Source organism: Gopherus evgoodei, chromosome 1, assembly GCF_007399415.2.
Source record: "Gopherus evgoodei ecotype Sinaloan lineage chromosome 1, rGopEvg1_v1.p, whole genome shotgun sequence".
Classification (NCBI taxonomy): Eukaryota; Metazoa; Chordata; order Testudines; family Testudinidae; genus Gopherus; species Gopherus evgoodei.
In genome coordinates this window covers 164661718-164681239 of record NC_044322.1, presented here as the reverse complement: position 1 = coordinate 164681239, position 19522 = coordinate 164661718, and the positions used below count along the sequence as shown (strand labels likewise).

The window sequence follows — 19522 nt, the reverse complement described above, 5'->3', positions numbered from 1 at the left end:
ATGACAAAATATATTTATAAAGGACATCTTTGTTATGCACCTTTGCTTTTACACGTTTGTTCACTCACAAATTCAGAATGGGCCTTTAATGCAAATTACTAAAATTCTGTAGGGTTTACATTTAATCAAGGTGATAGGTCCATTCCAGTAGCTGCTCATCAGCACTGCCAGCAATAGTTTAAGTGGTTCCTAAATGGCAGATCCACTTTAGTCTTTGAAAAGCTTTCTATCTGAAAGCTACTTGGCAACAAGTAGTCATAGTTTAACCCTACATCTTTCTGAGTGATTAGTGGTAGAAAGTCATCAGCAAACAGCCCAGATAATATGGTGGCTATCCATATGAGTGATTATAAAAATTGGTGTGTACTAAGTGGGAACTAACTTTCAAGGTTGATCCTAAAACAACAACTATAAACCACTCATTTTGTAGACCTTGTACAATATTTTAACTTTTAAAAATGGCTTTAACTGATTTAAAAAGGAGGGTCAGGGAAGGAAGTGTATGGAATTTAATATTTTATGAGGTAGAGATGGGACATGCTGAATCCACTTACCTGGAAAAAATTTTCACAGACGGTTTTGGTATATAAGCCTTTCACCAGAATGATGTATTTTGAATGTATGGATGCTATAGCATTTTAATTTGTGCTCTTGTTAATTTCACACTTCCCTGATTTTCAGACAATGCTTACGATCCAGATGTGAATGCTAAACAGATCTGGATAGACAAAACAGTAATAAAGGGCAACATATGTTTGACATTTACTGATAATGGAAATGGCATGACTTCAGAGAAATTGCACAAAATGCTCAGGTGGGTAACTGTTTTGTGGATATTTTTATGGTCTCCCACAATCATTCCAATTTTCAGTTTCAGATTTTAATGTTCTGCTCATTCCTGCATATTTTTTTATATCAAATCTGCAAATGAATTTAATGCTTGTGAAAGCGAGGCTAAGATTAATAACTAGATCCAAACAATAGGCAGATGCTAGTCAAGTGTTCATCAAGATCAGCAGTATATTTTGTTCCTGAATCACGCATCTCCATTTGTCTGTTCCTGATTCTATTTTGAGTCAGCGGCCATACAGAAATATGTGGTTTTGTAATGTCCCTAAATGGAATAGGATAGGGGAAGAAGAGGAGGCCATACCTGCTCAACTCAGGTTTGTGTGAATATAAACCCAGGTAGCCAAAGTTGAAAGGTAGTTAACTCAGTACTATTAACTGCCAGCATGACTGTACAGTTGCTTCTTTGACTTAGTGGGTTGTAGGTGAAATGTAATAGAATTCAGATTTTGCACATTGTTCAAAATTGAAGGTATTGTAGAAAAATTAAGGGGATGAGGAATAACTGTAATGAACAGTAATATATTTTCTTTTAACATTTTTTTCTAAGGTATTGTTTCTTGTGAGTTAAAGGCTTAATGCTAAATTCACTGCACATCTACAGATCATCACTTTTAATGAAATGTCTCCTTTGTCTCATTTACTAATGCAAAGTTGACTGTTTTGTTTACAAATAATTGCAAAAGCAATTGAGAGAAGTGGAAAAACTGTTCACCAAGGTCCAGTTCAGTTTTTTAACATATAATTGACTATTAGACTGCTTTGGGAGGACTTTTTGTATAATTCCATACAGATGATACCCCTTAGACATATTTAAAGATGGCAATAGATCACACTAGGGAGAAGTTTAGCATTATAACCTCAGTCAGATCCTCAGCCTTTGTCTGGTTGTTGAGCAAATATTGTTTTTAGCTATGCTGTAGTCAACTGATATCAGAAGTAGGGATTAGCATAATCTGTTTAAACCTATTTTGACATCAATCTTTTGTAGGTTTACACTGTTTTACAAAATGTTCTTACAATGTGTTTCAGCTTTGGCTTCAGTGACAAAGTTACAATAAATGGCCGCGTTCCAGTGGGACTGTATGGAAATGGATTTAAATCAGGATCTATGCGCCTGGGAAAAGATGCGATTGTTTTTACCAAAAATGGAGAGACCATGAGCGTTGGCCTGTTATCTCAGACCTTCCTAGAAGCTACAAAGGCAGAACATGTCATTGTTCCTATAGTATCATTTAACATGCAACATATCCTTTTGACTATTTTCAAACATAAAAAGTAGAGAACTTGCATGTGTAAAAGTAGGATATGAAGAGCCTCTCAGGTGTGCTTCTTGCCCTCTCAAGAGATGGGAATTGCAGTTGTGCTGATGTTCTCCTTATGTATAAGGAGGGAGGAGGGCTATGGGGTTGGATAAAAGCAGTAAGCTAGCAGCATAACACGTGTCTGAGGCCTGTTAAGTGAGAGAGCCCTGAGTACTGTGGCTGTGCCAAAGAAGCTCACCTAGAAATTTATTTTAATTTGTGAAATGTTTAAGTCTTTAACTTAGTTCTTACGGCAAATAATTAATCCAGAATACAAAGCCAGCCTTAAGGCCATTCAGGCACATTCTTTATTCTCTACTGAGGAGAAATTATTGGCAGAGCTTGATGCTATCATGGGGAAAAAAGGAACAAGAATCATCATTTGGAACCTTAGAAGGTAAGATGAAGTCCAGTGTCTGGTAACTTGTGAACTTAAAACAAGTGTTCACTATGCATGAGTTTGGTGATAAGCAGCTAGACTTTAGAAGTCTTGGTGGAACTACTCTCTAAAGCTATAAAGCTAATGAGCATGAGTTGGTTGTAAGTTAGTGGGAACATGTGGAATCGGATGGATACATTTGAGAGTTACAAGGTCATTTACCCACTGCCACTGAACTATCATGACCGAGCAAGTAAAATAGCCAGAGGCAAAGGGTCTAAAGCCAGGTCTATGCAACAACGTTCTGTTGGCATAGCTATGTCTGTTAGTTATGCCAGCAAAAAATCCTGTATTTGACAGTTAATACAAGCAGAGGACCTTTGTCAGCATAGCTTATGTCCTTTGAGGAGGTAGTTTAACTGTGCCTGCAGAAGAATTACTTTTGCTGGAATAAGTTGGATCTCTGCTAGAGAGATTTGTTATTGCTGTACTAGCAAAGCTCTTGCAGTTGTAAACTAGCCCTAAAATGTGATATCTTGCTAAATTCTATCTGTTTTAATATTTGAATGGCTGTTTGTGAGACACCAGGCAGCTCCTTAACTAAACTTTCTTGTGGCCTAGCAGTAGTCTACTTAAAATGCCTGGAACTTTTCAAGTTTAATTCTAGTTTGTTGACTCTTACAGTATCTAATCCAGAATTTTCCCACACAATTTACCATAGCAAAATAAAAGGCTTAATTAGTCACAGTCTGAAAGTCAGTAGAAATTAGAGAACAAATTTGTTAGCTCAACTTCTCCATCCACGTGCCTCTGCAGGAGTGGGCCCTATAGAAATGTAGGACTGGAAGGGACCTCAATAGATCATCTAGTCCAGTCTCCTGCACTCAAGGCAGAACTAAGTAATAATTGACCCTTCCTGACATGTGTTTGTCTAACCTATCCTTAAAAACCTCCAACGAGAGAGATTCTCCAGTCTTCCTAGGAGATTTGTTCCAATGCTTAACTACTCTGACAGGAAGTTTTTCCTAATGTCCAACCTAAACCGCTCTTGCTGCAATTTAAGCCCATTGCTCCTTCTCCTATCCTCAGAGGTTAAGGAGAACAATTTTTCTCCCTCCTCTTTGTAACAGTCTCTTTGGAATTGAAAACTGTTATCATATTCCCCCCACTCCCTGCTCATCTTTTTCTCTTCTCCAGACTAAACAAACCCAATCTTTTACAATCTTCCCTAATAGGTCATGTTTTCTAGACTTTCAATCATTTTTGTTGCTCCCAGAGACTTAAAGGTCAGAAAGGACTATCATGGTCATCTAGTCTGACCTCCTGTACATTGCAGGCCGCAGAACCTGCCCCACTCACCTGGGAAAGAATTCTCTGTAGTAACTCAGAGCCCTCCCCATCACTGGCCTTGGGAGGCTGTTCCAGAACTTCAGTTCTCTGATTAGAAATTTTGCCTAATTTCAAGCCTAAACTTGTTGATGGCTAGTTTATATCCTGTTCTCTCCTCTGGGCTTTCTCCAATTTGTCCACATATTTTCTCAAATGAGGTGCCCAGAACTGCACAAAATACTCCAGTTGAGGCCTAATCAGCGCAGAGTAGAGCAGAAGAATTATTTCTTGTGTCGTGCTCACAATACTCCTGCTAATACATCCCAGAATGATGTTTGCTTTTTTGCAAGTGTTACACTGTGGACTGTCAGTTAGCTTGTGATCCACTGTAACCCCCACATCCCTTTGCACAGTACTCTTTTCTAGGTAGTCATTTCCAATTTGTATGTGTGCAGTTGATCCGTCCTAAGTGGAGTACTTTGCATTGTCCTTATTGTTTTTTATTGTTTGTTTCAGATGATTTCTCCATTTTGAATTTTAATCCTATCCTCCAAAGCACTTGCAAACCTTCTCAGCTTGGTATCGTCTGAAAACTTTTAAGTGTACTCTCTCTGCCATTATCTAAATCATTTATGAAGATATTGAACAGAACTGGACCCAGGAGGGATCCCTGTAGGACCTCACTTGATATGCCCTTCCAGCTTGACTGTGAACCACTGATAACTATGGTCTGGGTCTGTAATTCCCTGGGTTATCTCAATTCCCCTTTTTGTAGATTGGCACTGTATTTGCCTTTTTCCAGTCTGGAATCTCCCCCATCTTCCATGAGTTTTCGAAGATAATAGTTAATGATTCAAATAATTCCTCAGTCAGCTCCTTGAGTATTTTAGGAAGTATTTCTGTAGAAGTATTGTTAGGATTCATTTAGAACAAATGAATGTCACTGCAGCGTTACCTTGTAAATATTAGAGAACTATGAATAAAAAGGAACATACTCTTGAGGAAACTATACTTTAGAATCTCCAGCTGAAACAAACTTGCCTGCTAAGATTTTTCCTCTTTCACCCCTCTATGGTACCCTGCCTTCTTCAGTAATTGTGTTGGGTTTATTTATTTATCATTTTAAATTTATATTAAATTATTTTTAATTCATTTTATTTATATTTTGGACTTCCTTTCTCAGAGATAAAGATGGAGAAACAGAGCTCGATTTTGATAAGGATAAATATGACATCAGAATTCCAGAAGATTTAGATGAAGCAACAGGGAAAAGAGGGTATAAAAAACAAGAGAGACAGGACCAGATTGTGCCCGAAAGTGACTATTCGCTACGGGTAGGTATACTGTTTACTTAAAACAGTGACAAAGCTGGAAAGTAAGTTTCAAATATTTATTTTCAATGAGAATGATTATACTACAGCAGCAGTGGCCATAAAATATTTTAAAGCCAATCCATTTGCTTTTGAAGTATGTGTCCGTGATGCTTCTCTGGGGTGCCCAGGATTGTGAGGCACCTAACTACAACCTGCCTTTAGTGTGAGGAAGCCTTGTTCTGTGCCGGCTGTATGTCAGCTCCCTGACTCCGCAAGTCATAGGTAACACAAGCACTCCCTTCTCAGCCTATGTTTGCTCTGCTGTCTCTCTGCAGGTTAGTGATAGATGTGGTCCAACCTCCAAGCCCATGAATATCTTCCTAGTGCCCAGCCTCTGTTTCTCTGAAAACTCTCAGTATTCACAGTTTTGGTGCTCCCAGCTGCAGTACACTGCAGTTTCCAGTTACACCTCAGATCACTGTTCTGTTTAACAGACAGCACTTAGATATGTTTATATTGAAAACAAGCAAAAGTTTATTTAACAAAGGAAAAAGATTCAAGTGATAACAAATAGAAATATTGGAAACAAATGGTTACATATAAAATAAAATCATAATGCATTTAGAACCTAGATTTATTTAACTATTTAGTATAGAATCTAGACTTGTTTAATGCCTTGTAAAGCAAAGTTCACCCCAAAGACCTTTCACTATTTTTCAACCAACCCTGGTGGTGCTCCTTTTTGCATGAGGCAAGCCACAATATCAGCTTGTCTCCTCAGTGAAGGAACAGTCCGTCTCCTTGCCACCACTTGCAAACCTGCCTGTGGCCAGGGGAAGTGGCTGGGAGTGCCAACGCCAGGCCCCTATTGCAAGGGCAGGACACAGCCCAGAGACGACAGGGAGAGGTATCATGCAGCCCCCCAGCATCTAGGCGGCAGCAGCAACCCTGTCTGCAGCCTACCTTGGGGTCTGGGCTTCACACATCCTAGCACTTCTGTCCCTAACTGCAGCCCTGCAAACCTGCCTGGGCCTGGGTCTTTCCATGTAGAACTGCAGGCAAAAAAGTCAGTAAGTGGCAATCATGTTGTCAATATCCAGTTGGATGATTTCAGTTCCAGGCAAAATGTTTAACAGGAAGTCATTATCAGGGTTGTTGTTAAGCAGCATTTATTCTATATAGAGAGAAGATGTATTATAAACCATTCGTGTTGGTTTGGTTTGGCTTGCATAATAGAAATTACCATGTGCTTTGCAGGCTTACAGCAGTATTTTGTATTTGAAGCCAAGAATGCAAATCATTATCAGAGGACAAAAAGTGAAAACGCAGCTGATTTCCAAAAGTCTTGCATACATTGAACGTGATATTTATAGACCAAAATTTTTGGCTGTATCCTTTACTGATTTGTATGTCATTGCATGCTGAATGGGAAGACCTGATGTAAGTAGGCTGGCTGTGACAAAATGTTGTGTTGCAGATATCCATGTTAAGATGTTATACCAAACCTAGAGACTGATGGAATTGTTCTAGTCTGAAAGTATTGGCTCATTTTTGAATGAACTTTCAGTATGAAGAAACTCTTGGGTGATCAAATTATCCTTAACATCCAAAAACAAGGCTAAAACTGTAAGAATCACCTTTGGATTTAACTGCAGAAACAAAGACCATTATGGAATAATGATGTATCACAAAAACAGACTAATCAAAGCTTATGAAAGGGTTGGCTGTCAATTAAAGGTAAGACGTTAACCTTGAAAAACATTAATATTTGTGAATTAGAAGCTAGTTTAATTCAAAACAGTTTACCTAATTTGTTTAATTGAGAAATTTAATAGCAGGCCCTTCTGACTTGAAATACATCTAACTTATCTAAATATTGGTTAATCTGTTCTCTTCCTATTTTGGCTTGTATTCCTTCCCACTGGTTGTCAATATTAATTTTGTTGAGTATCTGGTGGTCATTAATCTTTTTAGTGAAGACTGCAGCACAATAGGCATTAAGCACCTTAGCTGTCTTGATGTCATCAATTATTAGCTCTCTTTCTCTGCTAAGCAGAAGATGCATTTTTTTCTTCTTTCTCTTGATCCTAAGGTATTTAAAGAACCTCCCATTATTCCCTTTTATGTGCTATGCCAAGGGTCATTTTGTGCTTTATCCTTTCTGATTTTTGTTTCTACATACTTACGCTGTTCTTTAGTGCTCCTCTGTATTAATATAACCATGTTTCCATTTTTTGTAGAATTTCTTTTTGATTTTCATGTTGTTAAAGAGCTCCTGATGGAGCCTTATTGGCCTCTTACAAAGGAAAGATAGAATAGTATCAGAATAGTTTGCAGTTATGCCTTTAATATTGTCATCCTGCGGAACTGCCAGCTCTCCTGAACTCATTTTTCCCTTAGCTTTTCTTCCCATTGGACTTTACCTATGAGTTCTCTGAGTGTGTTAAAGTCTGCTTTTTTGCTAACCAGTAGAGTATTTATTTAAAATTTTGAACATGGATTTGAGGGAGGTGTGAGGTGAGATATAGAAACAAATAATTGCCAAGTTAATGTATTAGCTACTTAGTGTTCTAGCTTGGAAGTTGGAATTTTCCCTTGCCTTTTATGTCCTTATTCTGCTGCTTTTGCTCCTTTCTTTCTTTAGAATGATGAAATCAGCATTTCATGATCACTTCCACCCAAATTGCTTTCTGTCTTCAGATTCACAGCCAATTTCTCCCTGTTGGTCAGAATCAAGTCTAAAATGTTTGTCCCCATGATTACTTTCTCCACTTTCTGAAACAAAAAGTTGTCCCTGATACGTTCTAAGAACTTATTGGACATTTGTTGTTTTGCCTGTATTACTTTTCCAGCAGATGTCTGGGTTGTTCATAAGTACCAGATTTTGTGGTTTTGATATTTGTTTTGTTTTAAAGTGCCTCATCCACTTTTTCCTCCTGATTTGGTGGTCTATAATATACCCATACCATGATTTCACCCTTATTTTTCCCTCGGTTATCTTTACCGAGAAGCTTTCAACTTGTCTGCCTCTCATCACCTTCTGGACCTCTGAACAAGCATCTATATTCTTGATGCATTATGCTACATCACCTGCCTGACCTTCCTGTGAACAAATTATACCCCTCTTATTATACCAATAGTCCAGTCATGAGATTTATCCCACCAAGTCTTTGTGATAAGCTTATTTATTATATGCCAACACTTCCAGTTCTTCCTGTTTATTCCCCATAATCCTTGCATTTATGCATAGACACCTGAGATGTTGAACAGATTCCCTGACTGATATCCCTCTTGTTGCTCCTGTGACCCTATTGTAAATTTTCATGTCTTCCTCCCTTCCCCAGAACATCTAGTCCTCTGTTAATATGGGGTTTTTATACTGACCTTGGAGCTTTTGTCACCTGCCCTCTTTGGACCTATTTTAAAGCTTTCCTTTATCCACATTGGGTATGTTTTCATCCATGATAGGTACAAAATACAGGACAATTCCCTTTTTTTCAAGAGGAACTACATGTCAAAATTAAATTTTGTAACTTCTGCTCATGTGGCTTGTAAACTTTTCTGACAACCTTGTTGCTAAATTGAATATATTTGTAAAATCCAAACTACCAATAGTCTGTTTTTTCCTTTTGTATATAGGAATGTTTCAGTATAAAAGTTGGCATCTTTTTCTGATTTCTATATTAATCTTTTACAGGCAAACAACATGGGTGTTGGTGTAGTTGGGGTTATAGAATGTAACTTCCTAAAACCAACTCATAATAAACAAGATTTTGATTATACCAATGAATACAGGTGAATATATATGTTTTTTATTTAGACATATTATAAAATGGGTTTACAGTGGGTGTATTAAATACGTTTCCTAGCATGCTATTTTCTTAGCTATAAAATGTCAATTTTTCCCTAAGTATTGTATAAGTACTTTGTAATCTGAAATTGTCATGAAATACTACCACCACTTCGGACAGTAAATGTTACCAAATTGAAAACAAAGGTGGATAATTCTGTTTTTAAAAGTTACTTTATCTTTCAAACACTTTCATGCTTTTTTCTTTAAATGCTTCTTTCTATTGGTAGAGTTAACTGGCTGTAAAGCTGAATTCATAAGCTAACATGTGGAGTATTTTAAATGTTGAATATGTATTTGAGGAGGCGTGAGGTGAAAAATAACAACAACAAATAATTGCCAAGTTAATTTATTAGCTGTTGTGTGTTAAATAGTAATACCTGCAAGAAAAGTTTTATACATTGTCATCTACATCTGAAGATACTTAGGAGTTTCTATTTTTCCTTGTTTTTTACATGCAAAGATAATTAAGTAATTGACTTATTGGAGAGTGTATTTAAGGAGTCTCAAAATTAATGCCATAGTTAAAACTGTAAATTAATAATTTGTCCATTTTAAAAATAAAAGTTGACTCATCCTTTTTAAAATTCTGAGATACAGCTTTCCTGTTTCTCTGCCAGGCTGAGCAATATCAGTTGCCTGTAACTGAAGGAAATGGATAGGCCATTAGAATGGAAATTCTGTTAAATCTTTGAGATTTGGCAGATGAACCAGAAAGTAAGCAACTCAGATTTCTCAGCAGCATAGGGTTGTGGTAACTGAGATTTGGAGCTGCTCTATAATAATTTACGAATAGTGCATGTTTATCTGATTGGGATGTTATATAGAAACAGTGGATAGAATGTAGGGGTGAATGGAGAACAAGCAAGAAGGGAAAAATGGCTCAAGGTAAGCGACTTGTCTCGTAACTGCACACGTGTTTGACAATCCCAGGACAGAAAAAGGCTTTTGATCACTGGGATCAAAAACTCAAAAAGAACAACTTTCAAAAGGGAGGGTAGCTGTTTAGGGGAACTAGACTAAAACCTCGGATCCTTCTGAGGATATCTGAAGAAGTTAGGCCTGTTTAGCTTACCATCAGGGAAGAAGTACAGGTACCTGAACTCACTTGAACCTGTTAAGTAAGTACAATTGATCCACAGGATACTGTAGTCCAGGGCCTGGTCTCGAGAATTGCAGAATCCCACCTATTGACAAAAAGTAGACAATTGTCTGATTATGCTCATAGTTTGTTCTTAAATTTTCAAGAGACCAAATAACCAGACTTATGGAAATTTATTGTCTAAAGACAAAGCAGTACAATACGAGAAGGAGACATACATGCCTTCTTTCTGGGAAGCAATTCTTGCATGGAATATATGCTTCTAAAATAGCTTATCAGCTAGTAATCAGGAAGTTTAGACTTGAAATGAGATGAAGGTTTCTAACCATCAGAGGAGTGAAATTCTGGAATAGGCTTCCAAGGGGAGCAGTGGAGGCAAAAGACTTCAAGCGATTATCTGGCTTCAGGACTAAGCTTGATAAGTTTATGGAAGGGATGGTATGATGGGATAGTCTAATTTTGGCTATGGATCTTTGACTATTAGTGGTAAATATGACTAATGGCCTGTGATGGGACACTAGATAGGGTGGGATCTGAGTTACTACAGAGAATTCTTTCCCGGGTGTCTGGCTGGTGAGTCTTGCCCACATGCTCAGGGTTTTAGCTGATTGCCATATTTGGGGTCGGGAAGGAATTTTCCTCCAGGGCAGATTGGCAGAGGCCCTGAGGGTTTTTCGCCTTCCTCTGCAGCATGGGGCATAGGTCACTTGCTGGAGATTCTCTGCACCTTGAGGTCTTTAAACCACAAGCTGAGGACTTCAATAGCTCAAACATAGGTCAGGGGTTTGTTACAGGAGTGGGTGGGTGAGATTCTGTGGCCTGCGTTGTGCAGGAGATCAGACTAAAAGATCATAAGTCTCTTCTGACCTTAAAGTCTGAGTAATATTTGTATCATTTTACAAGTTACAAAGCTTTTTACACATCACTAAAATCCAATCCATCAGTTTGTAACAGTTCTTTAACTTTTGTTCTATTCTTTTCTTATTTTTGATTTGACTAGTACTTTCCAAACCTAATTGGGTGAAGAGGTGCATCCCAATCTGTGCTAGGACCTATCACTCTTTGTATTTTAGCTTAACAGGCTTCCTATTTTCTAATGGCAAAGCTGACTTCAGCTTTGCAAAATGTTGTGATCTTGTGAACAGAATTGTGGGGAGAGCATTACATATACAAACATTTTTTGTATGTGTAAACAAATTGTGTTAATATGGATTATACTCGTTAATGGCATGTATGCAATCTCTAATATATTTGTATTGACTAACACACCACAAGATAGGTAAAGGCACAAGACCTAACACGTGAGGGGGTTGCATTCAGAGAGACCAGATTGAGAACAGAGATTTGGGTAACCCTTTACAATAACAGTAACTTTCTCAACTTTTATCTAAAATTGTGGTACTTATATTTATTAAACAGTGGATTTTTTTTTTCTCTCATTTGAAGAGAGCTTGGGAGACTTCAGAAATAATTCACTTAATTGACAGGTGACTGGTAAATAATGAAAAATATTGAAATACATTTAATACACTAGTACAGTTTTATGACTGTTTAGTGGTGTTATCTTACAACCCCCCACCCCCTCCACACACACACACAACACACCTTTTCAAAGACACCTAGATTTTGTGCATCTGCTCCCATCACCCTATCAAGTCTGCTTTCCTTGTCGTCCCTTAGGCTTCAGCCCTGCAACTGAATATGTTCTGGAAAACCTCTGTTGACTTTGGTTACGATGTCAACTCTATTCCTCCTTTAGTGCCTATTCCTTGTATACAGATAATTGTTCCTACTGGTCTCATCTGTATTTCCCGTTTAGACAAGTATTTTCATTTTACAGGTCATGTTTAGTCTTGTAGAATCCTTTGTTCGTTTGGTCCAAAACCATCCTACTTAATTCATGTACTATAACTTTTGCTCTGGCTTGCTTATTTCCATGTCTTTGCCTCTTCAGTTCACTAGCTTCTTATCCATTTTGCTGTGCTACTTACTCCTCCCTTCCAGTTTGCCTCCTTCATTCATGTTATGATTCACTTTTTTGTAGCTGTCTACCTTGGTATTTTTCTTTCTAGACCTCTCTTTGGAACGTTCATTTGTTCCTGTTTTTCTGACTTTAAATCTTTAAATCTGATCTCAAAACTTCTCTTCCTCTTCTAAGACTGTTGTGACTTTTGCATGTCTGACTTAATGACTGTCCAACATTGTCAAATAACAGGCTTAACTGAAATTGATTAATCATAGATGTTCAGTCAGAGATTAGTACAGCACTGTATAGAATACAGAAAGAATAGATACATTACTACCCTAACTGTAAGGTAAAGTTCTAATGCTGTGTGTGTCTCCTCTTCACTGTAACTGGTGTGATGCACAGTTTCATTCCTCACTTAAGTTCCAAAACTTCTGTTGTTATATAGGGATTTCAGCCCATGACCCCTCTTCGCCAAAAACACTCTCCCAGAACCATGTTCTGATGTCATTTCTTGTGTTCCGATGGGATTTCCTTTAATATCTGTACATTCTTAGTTTACCTGATTTATGTGTGAAGGCATAATTTTTTACAGCGGAGGACCAACATTCTTCAAGATACCTCTCAGTGAGTTCTTCTTCCCCCATAAGCATTCTTCCCTGTTGATTCCTCAGTAGGAAACATCTGCTGTAACAATCATCCCTCATCAATCAATTTTATATATGCTTATGTAAGCATTATAATATAATATTTTTTTTTAAAGGAATGGTTTCCAAGAATATTTGGAGTTTTATAGACATGGAAGCACCACAGATTATTGGATACAGCCTAATGCATAGAATCATGAATAGGGTTACTTATAGGTCTGGGCCTTAACATTCCACATACTTCGTTAATATCATAAAGATTCTAAAGAATAGTTTATTGTATATTGATTCATTTACATATTAAGAAAAGGACTAAAAGGGCTAATATTCATGAACAAGTACTAACAGCAGCAAAGAATCCTGTGGCACCTTATAGACTAACAGACGTTTTGGAGCATGAGCTTTCGTGGGTGAATACCCACTTCCTCAGATGCATCTGAGGAAGTGGGTATTCACCCACGAAAGCTCATGCTCCAAAACGTCTGTTAGTCTATAAGGTGCCACAGGATTCTTTGCTGCTTTTACAGATCCAGACTAACACGGCTACCCTCTGATACATAAGTACTAACAGGACCATCAAATGTACTATTTGAATTATTTTTTAATAGCTGTATTGCCTTATCTCTCACCATTCTTTTGAATCAAAAGCTGTTTTCTTCAACTGCTGCTATTTCTGCAGACTGTAATTGTACTTTGGACTAAATTTTCACCACCGCTGTGAGTGTTTGCCCAGACTCCCTCATACCTAAATCAGAGACTCAGTCCCATAGACCAGGGATGGGCAAACTTTTTGGCCCGAGGGCCACATCGGGTTTCAAAAATTGTGTGGAGGGCCCGTTAGGGGAGGCTGTGCCTCCCCAGGCAGGCAGGCAGGCGTGGCCCAGACCCTGCCCCATCTGACCCCCCCCTTCCGCTTCTTGCCCCTGATGGCCCCCCGGGACTCCTGCCCCATCCAACCACCCCGGTTCCCTGATGGCTCCCCTGAATCCCTGCTCTATGTCCCCAGACTGCCCCTAAACCCTTGCCTCATCCAACCACCCTTTCTCCTTGACTGCTCCTGGAACCCCCACCCGACTGACCCCAGCTGCCCCATCCAACCCCTCCTCTCATTCCTGACGGTCTCCCCCTGGACCTCTGCCCCATCCAACCACTCCTCCTCCCTGACCACCCCCACCCCTATCCAAACCCCCAACCCTGACCACTCCGCGAACTCTCCTGCCCTTTATCCAACCCCTCTCCCCGCTTCCTTCCCCCTTATCACGCTGCCTGGAGCACCGGTGGCTGGTGGTGTGGCTGCACCTGACAGGCAGCCGCGCTTCCCGGCTGGAGTCAGCCACGCATCGCACAGCACCGGGTCAGGCTGGGCTCTGCGGCTGTGCTGCCCCAGGAGCTTGCCACCCAGAGCATGGTGCAGTGAGCTGAGGCTGCGGGGGAGAGGGAACTGTAGGGGAGGGGCTGGGGGCTAGCCTCCTGGACCAGGAGCTCAGGGGCCGGGGAGAACGGTCCTGCGGACCAGATGTGGCCTGCGGGCCATAGTTTGCCCTCCTCTGCCATAGACCATCGTGTTACTCAGTGCTCATTTTATTTCTTCTCTGAAAGTCATTTGTAAATTGAGTTTGAGGCCTTTATTTTCACTATTAGTGCAAAGACTTGTCCAGTATTTGAACCAGCAGTTTTCCCAAATCAAAGCCAGAAATATATCACTAAGGGCTTGTCTACAGTACCGCGCAGGGTCAATCGAAGATGCACAAATTTAGCTATGTGAATAGCGTAGCTGAAGTTGACATACTTTGATTTTCTTACCGCGGTGTCTTCACTGTGGTAAGTAGACAGCTGACGCTCTCCCGTCGACTCTGCTTGCGCTCCTCATTCTGGTGGAGTATCGGAGTCGATGGGAGAGCGCTCAGTGGTTGATTTTTCGCATCTGTACTATACGATCTGACGGGTAGTGTAGACAAGCCCTAAGTTATTGACACACAGGACTTCAGACAAGTCCAGTGCTTTAGTTTAAAACCACAGTTTTTTTTATTTGAACAATTTTCTGCTATAATCATACATTTACAGATTGCATAGAAAAGTTAATGTTTTTCTGGCTAATAAATATTTTACAAAATGTTTCTCATGAGGCACTGTTTTTTTTGCTAGACTTACAATAGCAGCACTGGGAGAAAAACTTAATGATTACTGGAATGAAATGAAAGCAAAGAAAAATGAAGAATATCCTCTAGATTTGCCAGTAGAGGATATACAGTAAGTAAGATGTGTCTCAAGCTATAACGTAAAGGCCTCAATACTAGAATACATGCATGTTAGTTTCTCTACTCCTACATGATATTGCACAGGAGTGGGGGGGAAAAAACATTTTCATATGAATGTTTTGATATTTCTTTACAGAAAACGACCTGATCAGACATGGGTTCAATGTGATTCATGTCTGAAGTGGAGGAAGCTTCCAGATGGGATAGATCGCTTGCCAGAGAAGTGGTACTGTTCGTTGAATCCTGATCCACAATTCAGGTAAAGTAGGATCTGGAGGAATATCTAGATGCTATTGCATGTTTTACTTTTCTCAGTTGACTAGAGCACCATTTGTCTCAATACTCTTAATCAGGAATTGCAGTGTACCAGAAGAACCTGAAGACGATGACTTAATACATCCGACATATGAGAAAACGTGTAAGAAAAAGTGAGTACCAAAGACTTGTGTGAAAAGATGTACCTATTATAGAATAGATATATGAGAAGTAAAACACCTTTAAGTTTTTAATTTACCCACTGTTCGGGGGATATTACCAAGTTACAGCATGGTTTGTGCCCTAAAAGAGCAGACCAAACCATTGTAAGGGAACAGTGCTACAGTGTTATAAATGTCATATATAATCCCTCCTTTTAGCATGGACTGATGCAGAAATTCTCAAATTGTTCTGTGGACCACTGGTGACATTTTTGTTTTTGACTGCTGGTCACATGATGCTCTCTCCTCCTTTCCAGTTGCTAAATTAATACATATTTAGCTGTCAATGTAAATACTCTCATAGGGTAATATTATTAGAGCAATTGCTGGCATTGGCTCAGGGATGTTGCATAATTTTTAATGGGGAGGGGAAAGGTGGTCCACACAGTGAATGGGAAGATGACACTCTAAGGTGTGATGCAGGCTACATAAACTGAGGATCCCTTGTCTAGCCTACACATACAATTGGGTGTAACCAACTACCCCAACACAGTAATTTGAGCATGAACAGGACCTTAGCTGATAGTTCAGGAAGTCTGTTGTTTTGAGTACTGATGAAAAGGGTTATCTTAAAAAGGATGATTTACAGTGGTCAAGTCTCACAAGTAATTGAAGTTATGCTAATTTTAACTCCTAATAGCCTTCATGCTTAAATTATATTCAGTAATTCAAAATATTAGTGAAAACCGTTGTTCATTCTTTTCATCTTCGAAAGGTGAAGAATATTGTATTCGTTTTAAGCTAGAAATTGATTTTTACAGTGAATTATATTTTGATTTAAACTTTTTCTTCCCCTAATGTATAAAGAGACAGGGAAAAACTAAGGAGGCGACTGGAGTACAGCCAACAGGTAACTGTCTCTCTTAATCTTGATTTGCTCTTGAATTTGGTAGTTTTGGCTGTAAACGCACCTGAATGATGATTTCCCAGATGTAATTCATTCAAGAATATATATTCAGTATATTGGACTGTAGCCGCTAATGTGCATTTAGCAAAAGCTGTAAATTCAAAACTCTGTATGTACACTTCGGGAAGTCAGGATATTTTTTTTTCCATCTGAGTGTCTGATTTTGTTTGAGAGGATATAAGGGAGATTACTCAAACTACTTTGTAATGCATTTAAATATTTTTATATAAACATTCTGAAAGGGGCTTCAAACATAATTTACACAACACTATAATATTTTTAAATATGCATTTTGTTTTACTAGTACATTTTTAAAGGCAATGAGCCTGCTGCTCTTATTTAGAAGATGTGTAAATAAATATACACACTTCTCATATTTAATGTTTTTATATACGCAAGTGAACACATACTGGTATCTGATCCCATTACGCTAGTTTAAGAAGCCATATACTTTTTGACTATTTGATCAAATTAAGGTATTTAAAACAGCATTGAGAGGCTCTATGTTATGTATCTTCTATTTGATCAAATTAAGGTATTTAAAACAGCATCGAGAGGCCCTATGTTATGTATCTTCTGGGTTCAACTTGCTTAATTTACAAGTAAGAATTTTTTTAAATTGTCAGTCCTGCAGATTCAACCTCAGATCTGTATCATTGCTAGCAGTAAAGGTTCTGCTGGCCAAATTCTGCTTTCATTCTGCACAGACAACCTTAACTTCAGTGGGGTTTTTACCTACAAAAACTATTTGCAGAATTGTCCTTTATTTTGAACTTAATGTTTCAGTTGATTCATTAGATTGAAAAAAAAATACAGGCTTTCTGCCATAACTATATTAATGCTGTAGTGCTAACAAATAAAAAGTGTAAACATTTGAAAACCTGGTCCTCTCTCTATATATATTCCAGATCATCTTTTTACTTTAATGGCAAAATTTAGTGTGCAAGAACACTTAGTATGCATATTTCACGATATGCATGTGTCTCTTTGCTCCCCGATTTTCAAATACATTCAGTAAGAAGATACTGTTTTCATAGTCACATTTTGGGAGCAGAATTCAAAGTTCAGTGATTAATTATTAAAGTATTAAAATGCACTCTCCAAAGTAATTGAACCAATGTAAACAAAACTATTTAAATATTAAAATTACTAGAGAATATATAAAAGCATAGCTTTCGTGAAAAAAGTTGATAAAAGTATGCAAGTAAAATCACAAAATATGCTTTAATAGGCAGATAATAGAATTGTTAGACTGAAATGTACCTTGAAAGGTCTTCTAGTCTAGTCCTCTGCACTCAAGGTAGGACTAAGCATTATCTAGACCAGTGGTTCTCAACCCGTGGCCTGTGGGCCCCTTGCGACCCAATCAGCACACAGCTGCAGCCCATGTTACATCCTCAGGGCCATACAGGGTGAGGGTGTGTGTGTGTGTGTATCTAATATATATGTAGTGTGGATATGGCCCACATAACACACAGCAAGCTACATATGTGGCCCACAATGGTAAATAGGTTGAGAACCACTGATCTAGACCATCCCTAGCAGGTGTTTGTCTGACCTGCTCTTAAAAATTTCCAATGACGAAGATTCCATAACTTCCATAGGCAGCTTATTTCAGTGCTTAATTATTCTGACAGGAAATTTTTCCTAATGTCCAATCTAAACTGCCCATCTAGTGTCCCATCACTGGCTGTTGGAGATATTTCCTGCTAGTGGTCAGAGATAGGCAACATGACATTGTAGGCAGTCTCATCATACAATCCCCTCTATAAACGTATCAAGCTCAGTCTTGAAACCAGTTAAGTTTTTTGGCCCAACTGCTCCCCTAGTAAAGCTATTCCAGAGCTAGAGTTCCCTGATGATTAGAAACCGTCGCCTAATTTCAAGCCTGAACTTGCTGATGGCCAGTTTATATCTTCTTCTCTCCTCTTGGCTTTCTCCAATTTGTCCGCCTCTTTCCTGAATGTGGTGCCCAGAACTGGACAAAATGCTCCAGTTGAGGCCTTATCGGCATGGAGTAGAGTGGAAGAATTACTTTTTGTATCTTGCTTACAACACTCCTGCTAATGCATCCCAGGATGATGATGGAGGGTTTTTTTGCAACACCGGACTCTCATTTAGCTTGTGATCCACTATAACCCCCAGATCCCTTTCCGCAGTACTTCCTTCCTACTCAGGCATTTCCCATTTTGTATGTGTGTAGCTGATTGTTCCTTCCTACGTGGAGTACTTTGCATTTGTCCAATTTCATTCTGTTTGTTTCAGGACATTTCTCCAGTGTGTGCAGATCATTTTGAATTTTAATTCTATCCTCCAAGGCACTTGCAATGCCTCCCAACTTGGTATCATTCACAAACTTTAAGTGTATTCTCTCTGCCATTATCTAAATCATTGATGAAGATATTGAAAAGAACCAAACCCAGAACTGATCCCAGTGGGACCCCACTTGGTACGCCCTTCCAGCTTCATTGTGTCCCACTGATAACTACTCTAGGAATGGTTTTCCATCCAACTATGCACCCACTTTATAGTATCCTGGTTCCCTTTTGCATTCAATAAAAAACTCTTACTTTAGTCAGACATAGGCTTGGTCTTGACCTAAAATTTAGGTCAGCCTAGCTATGCTCTTCAGGGGGAATGAAATTTTTACATCCCTGAGACATACAGTTAAGCGAACCCTAAGCCTCAGTGTAGATACCACTAGGTCTACAGAACTATTCTTTCATCGACCTAGCTGCCGTCTGTCAAAGTGGTAGATTTACTACAGTGATGGAGCAACTCTTGTTGCTGTAAAATGTGTCTACACTACAGCGGCATTGCTGCAGCTGTGCTGCTGTAGCGCTTGTAGTGTAGACACAGCTGAGTATCTCTGTTTAAAAATGAGGTGTCCAGTCTTGAGGCTTATATTTTTTCTTGTAATTGTTGTCCTTTGCATCTCAACTAAGCTAAGTTACAATTTTTTTTATTTTGAGGATTTACTAGCTATAAAACTAGGTGCAGCCTGCCATTGGGAAAAAACACCATGTGCCCCAATAACAAAAAGCTTTTATGTTGGGAGAAAATTGCAGTGGTAGAAAGCATCTCTAGCCTGCTATTCATGATTGAAGGAAGAAGAAAGGGGGCCAGTGCAGCCCCAAAAGTG

General features: G+C 38.8%; 1 protein-coding gene across 2 annotated transcripts in view; it reads left to right on the top strand.

The window, feature by feature from the left end:
- The window catches only part of MORC3 (MORC family CW-type zinc finger 3), a 47640-nt gene that overhangs the window by 11989 nt on the left and 16129 nt on the right, over nt 1–19522 (top strand). For both annotated transcript variants that reach the window (XM_030578109.1, XM_030578118.1), the window contains exons 3-13: nt 682–814; nt 1882–2096; nt 2406–2550; nt 5045–5195; nt 6432–6563; nt 6792–6911; nt 8872–8969; nt 14885–14989; nt 15134–15256; nt 15351–15425; nt 16281–16323. In XM_030578109.1, coding sequence (XP_030433969.1) covers nt 682–814; nt 1882–2096; nt 2406–2550; nt 5045–5195; nt 6432–6563; nt 6792–6911; nt 8872–8969; nt 14885–14989; nt 15134–15256; nt 15351–15425; nt 16281–16323 — 1340 coding nt within the window. The remainder of the gene's footprint in view (nt 1–681; nt 815–1881; nt 2097–2405; nt 2551–5044; nt 5196–6431; nt 6564–6791; nt 6912–8871; nt 8970–14884; nt 14990–15133; nt 15257–15350; nt 15426–16280; nt 16324–19522) is intronic.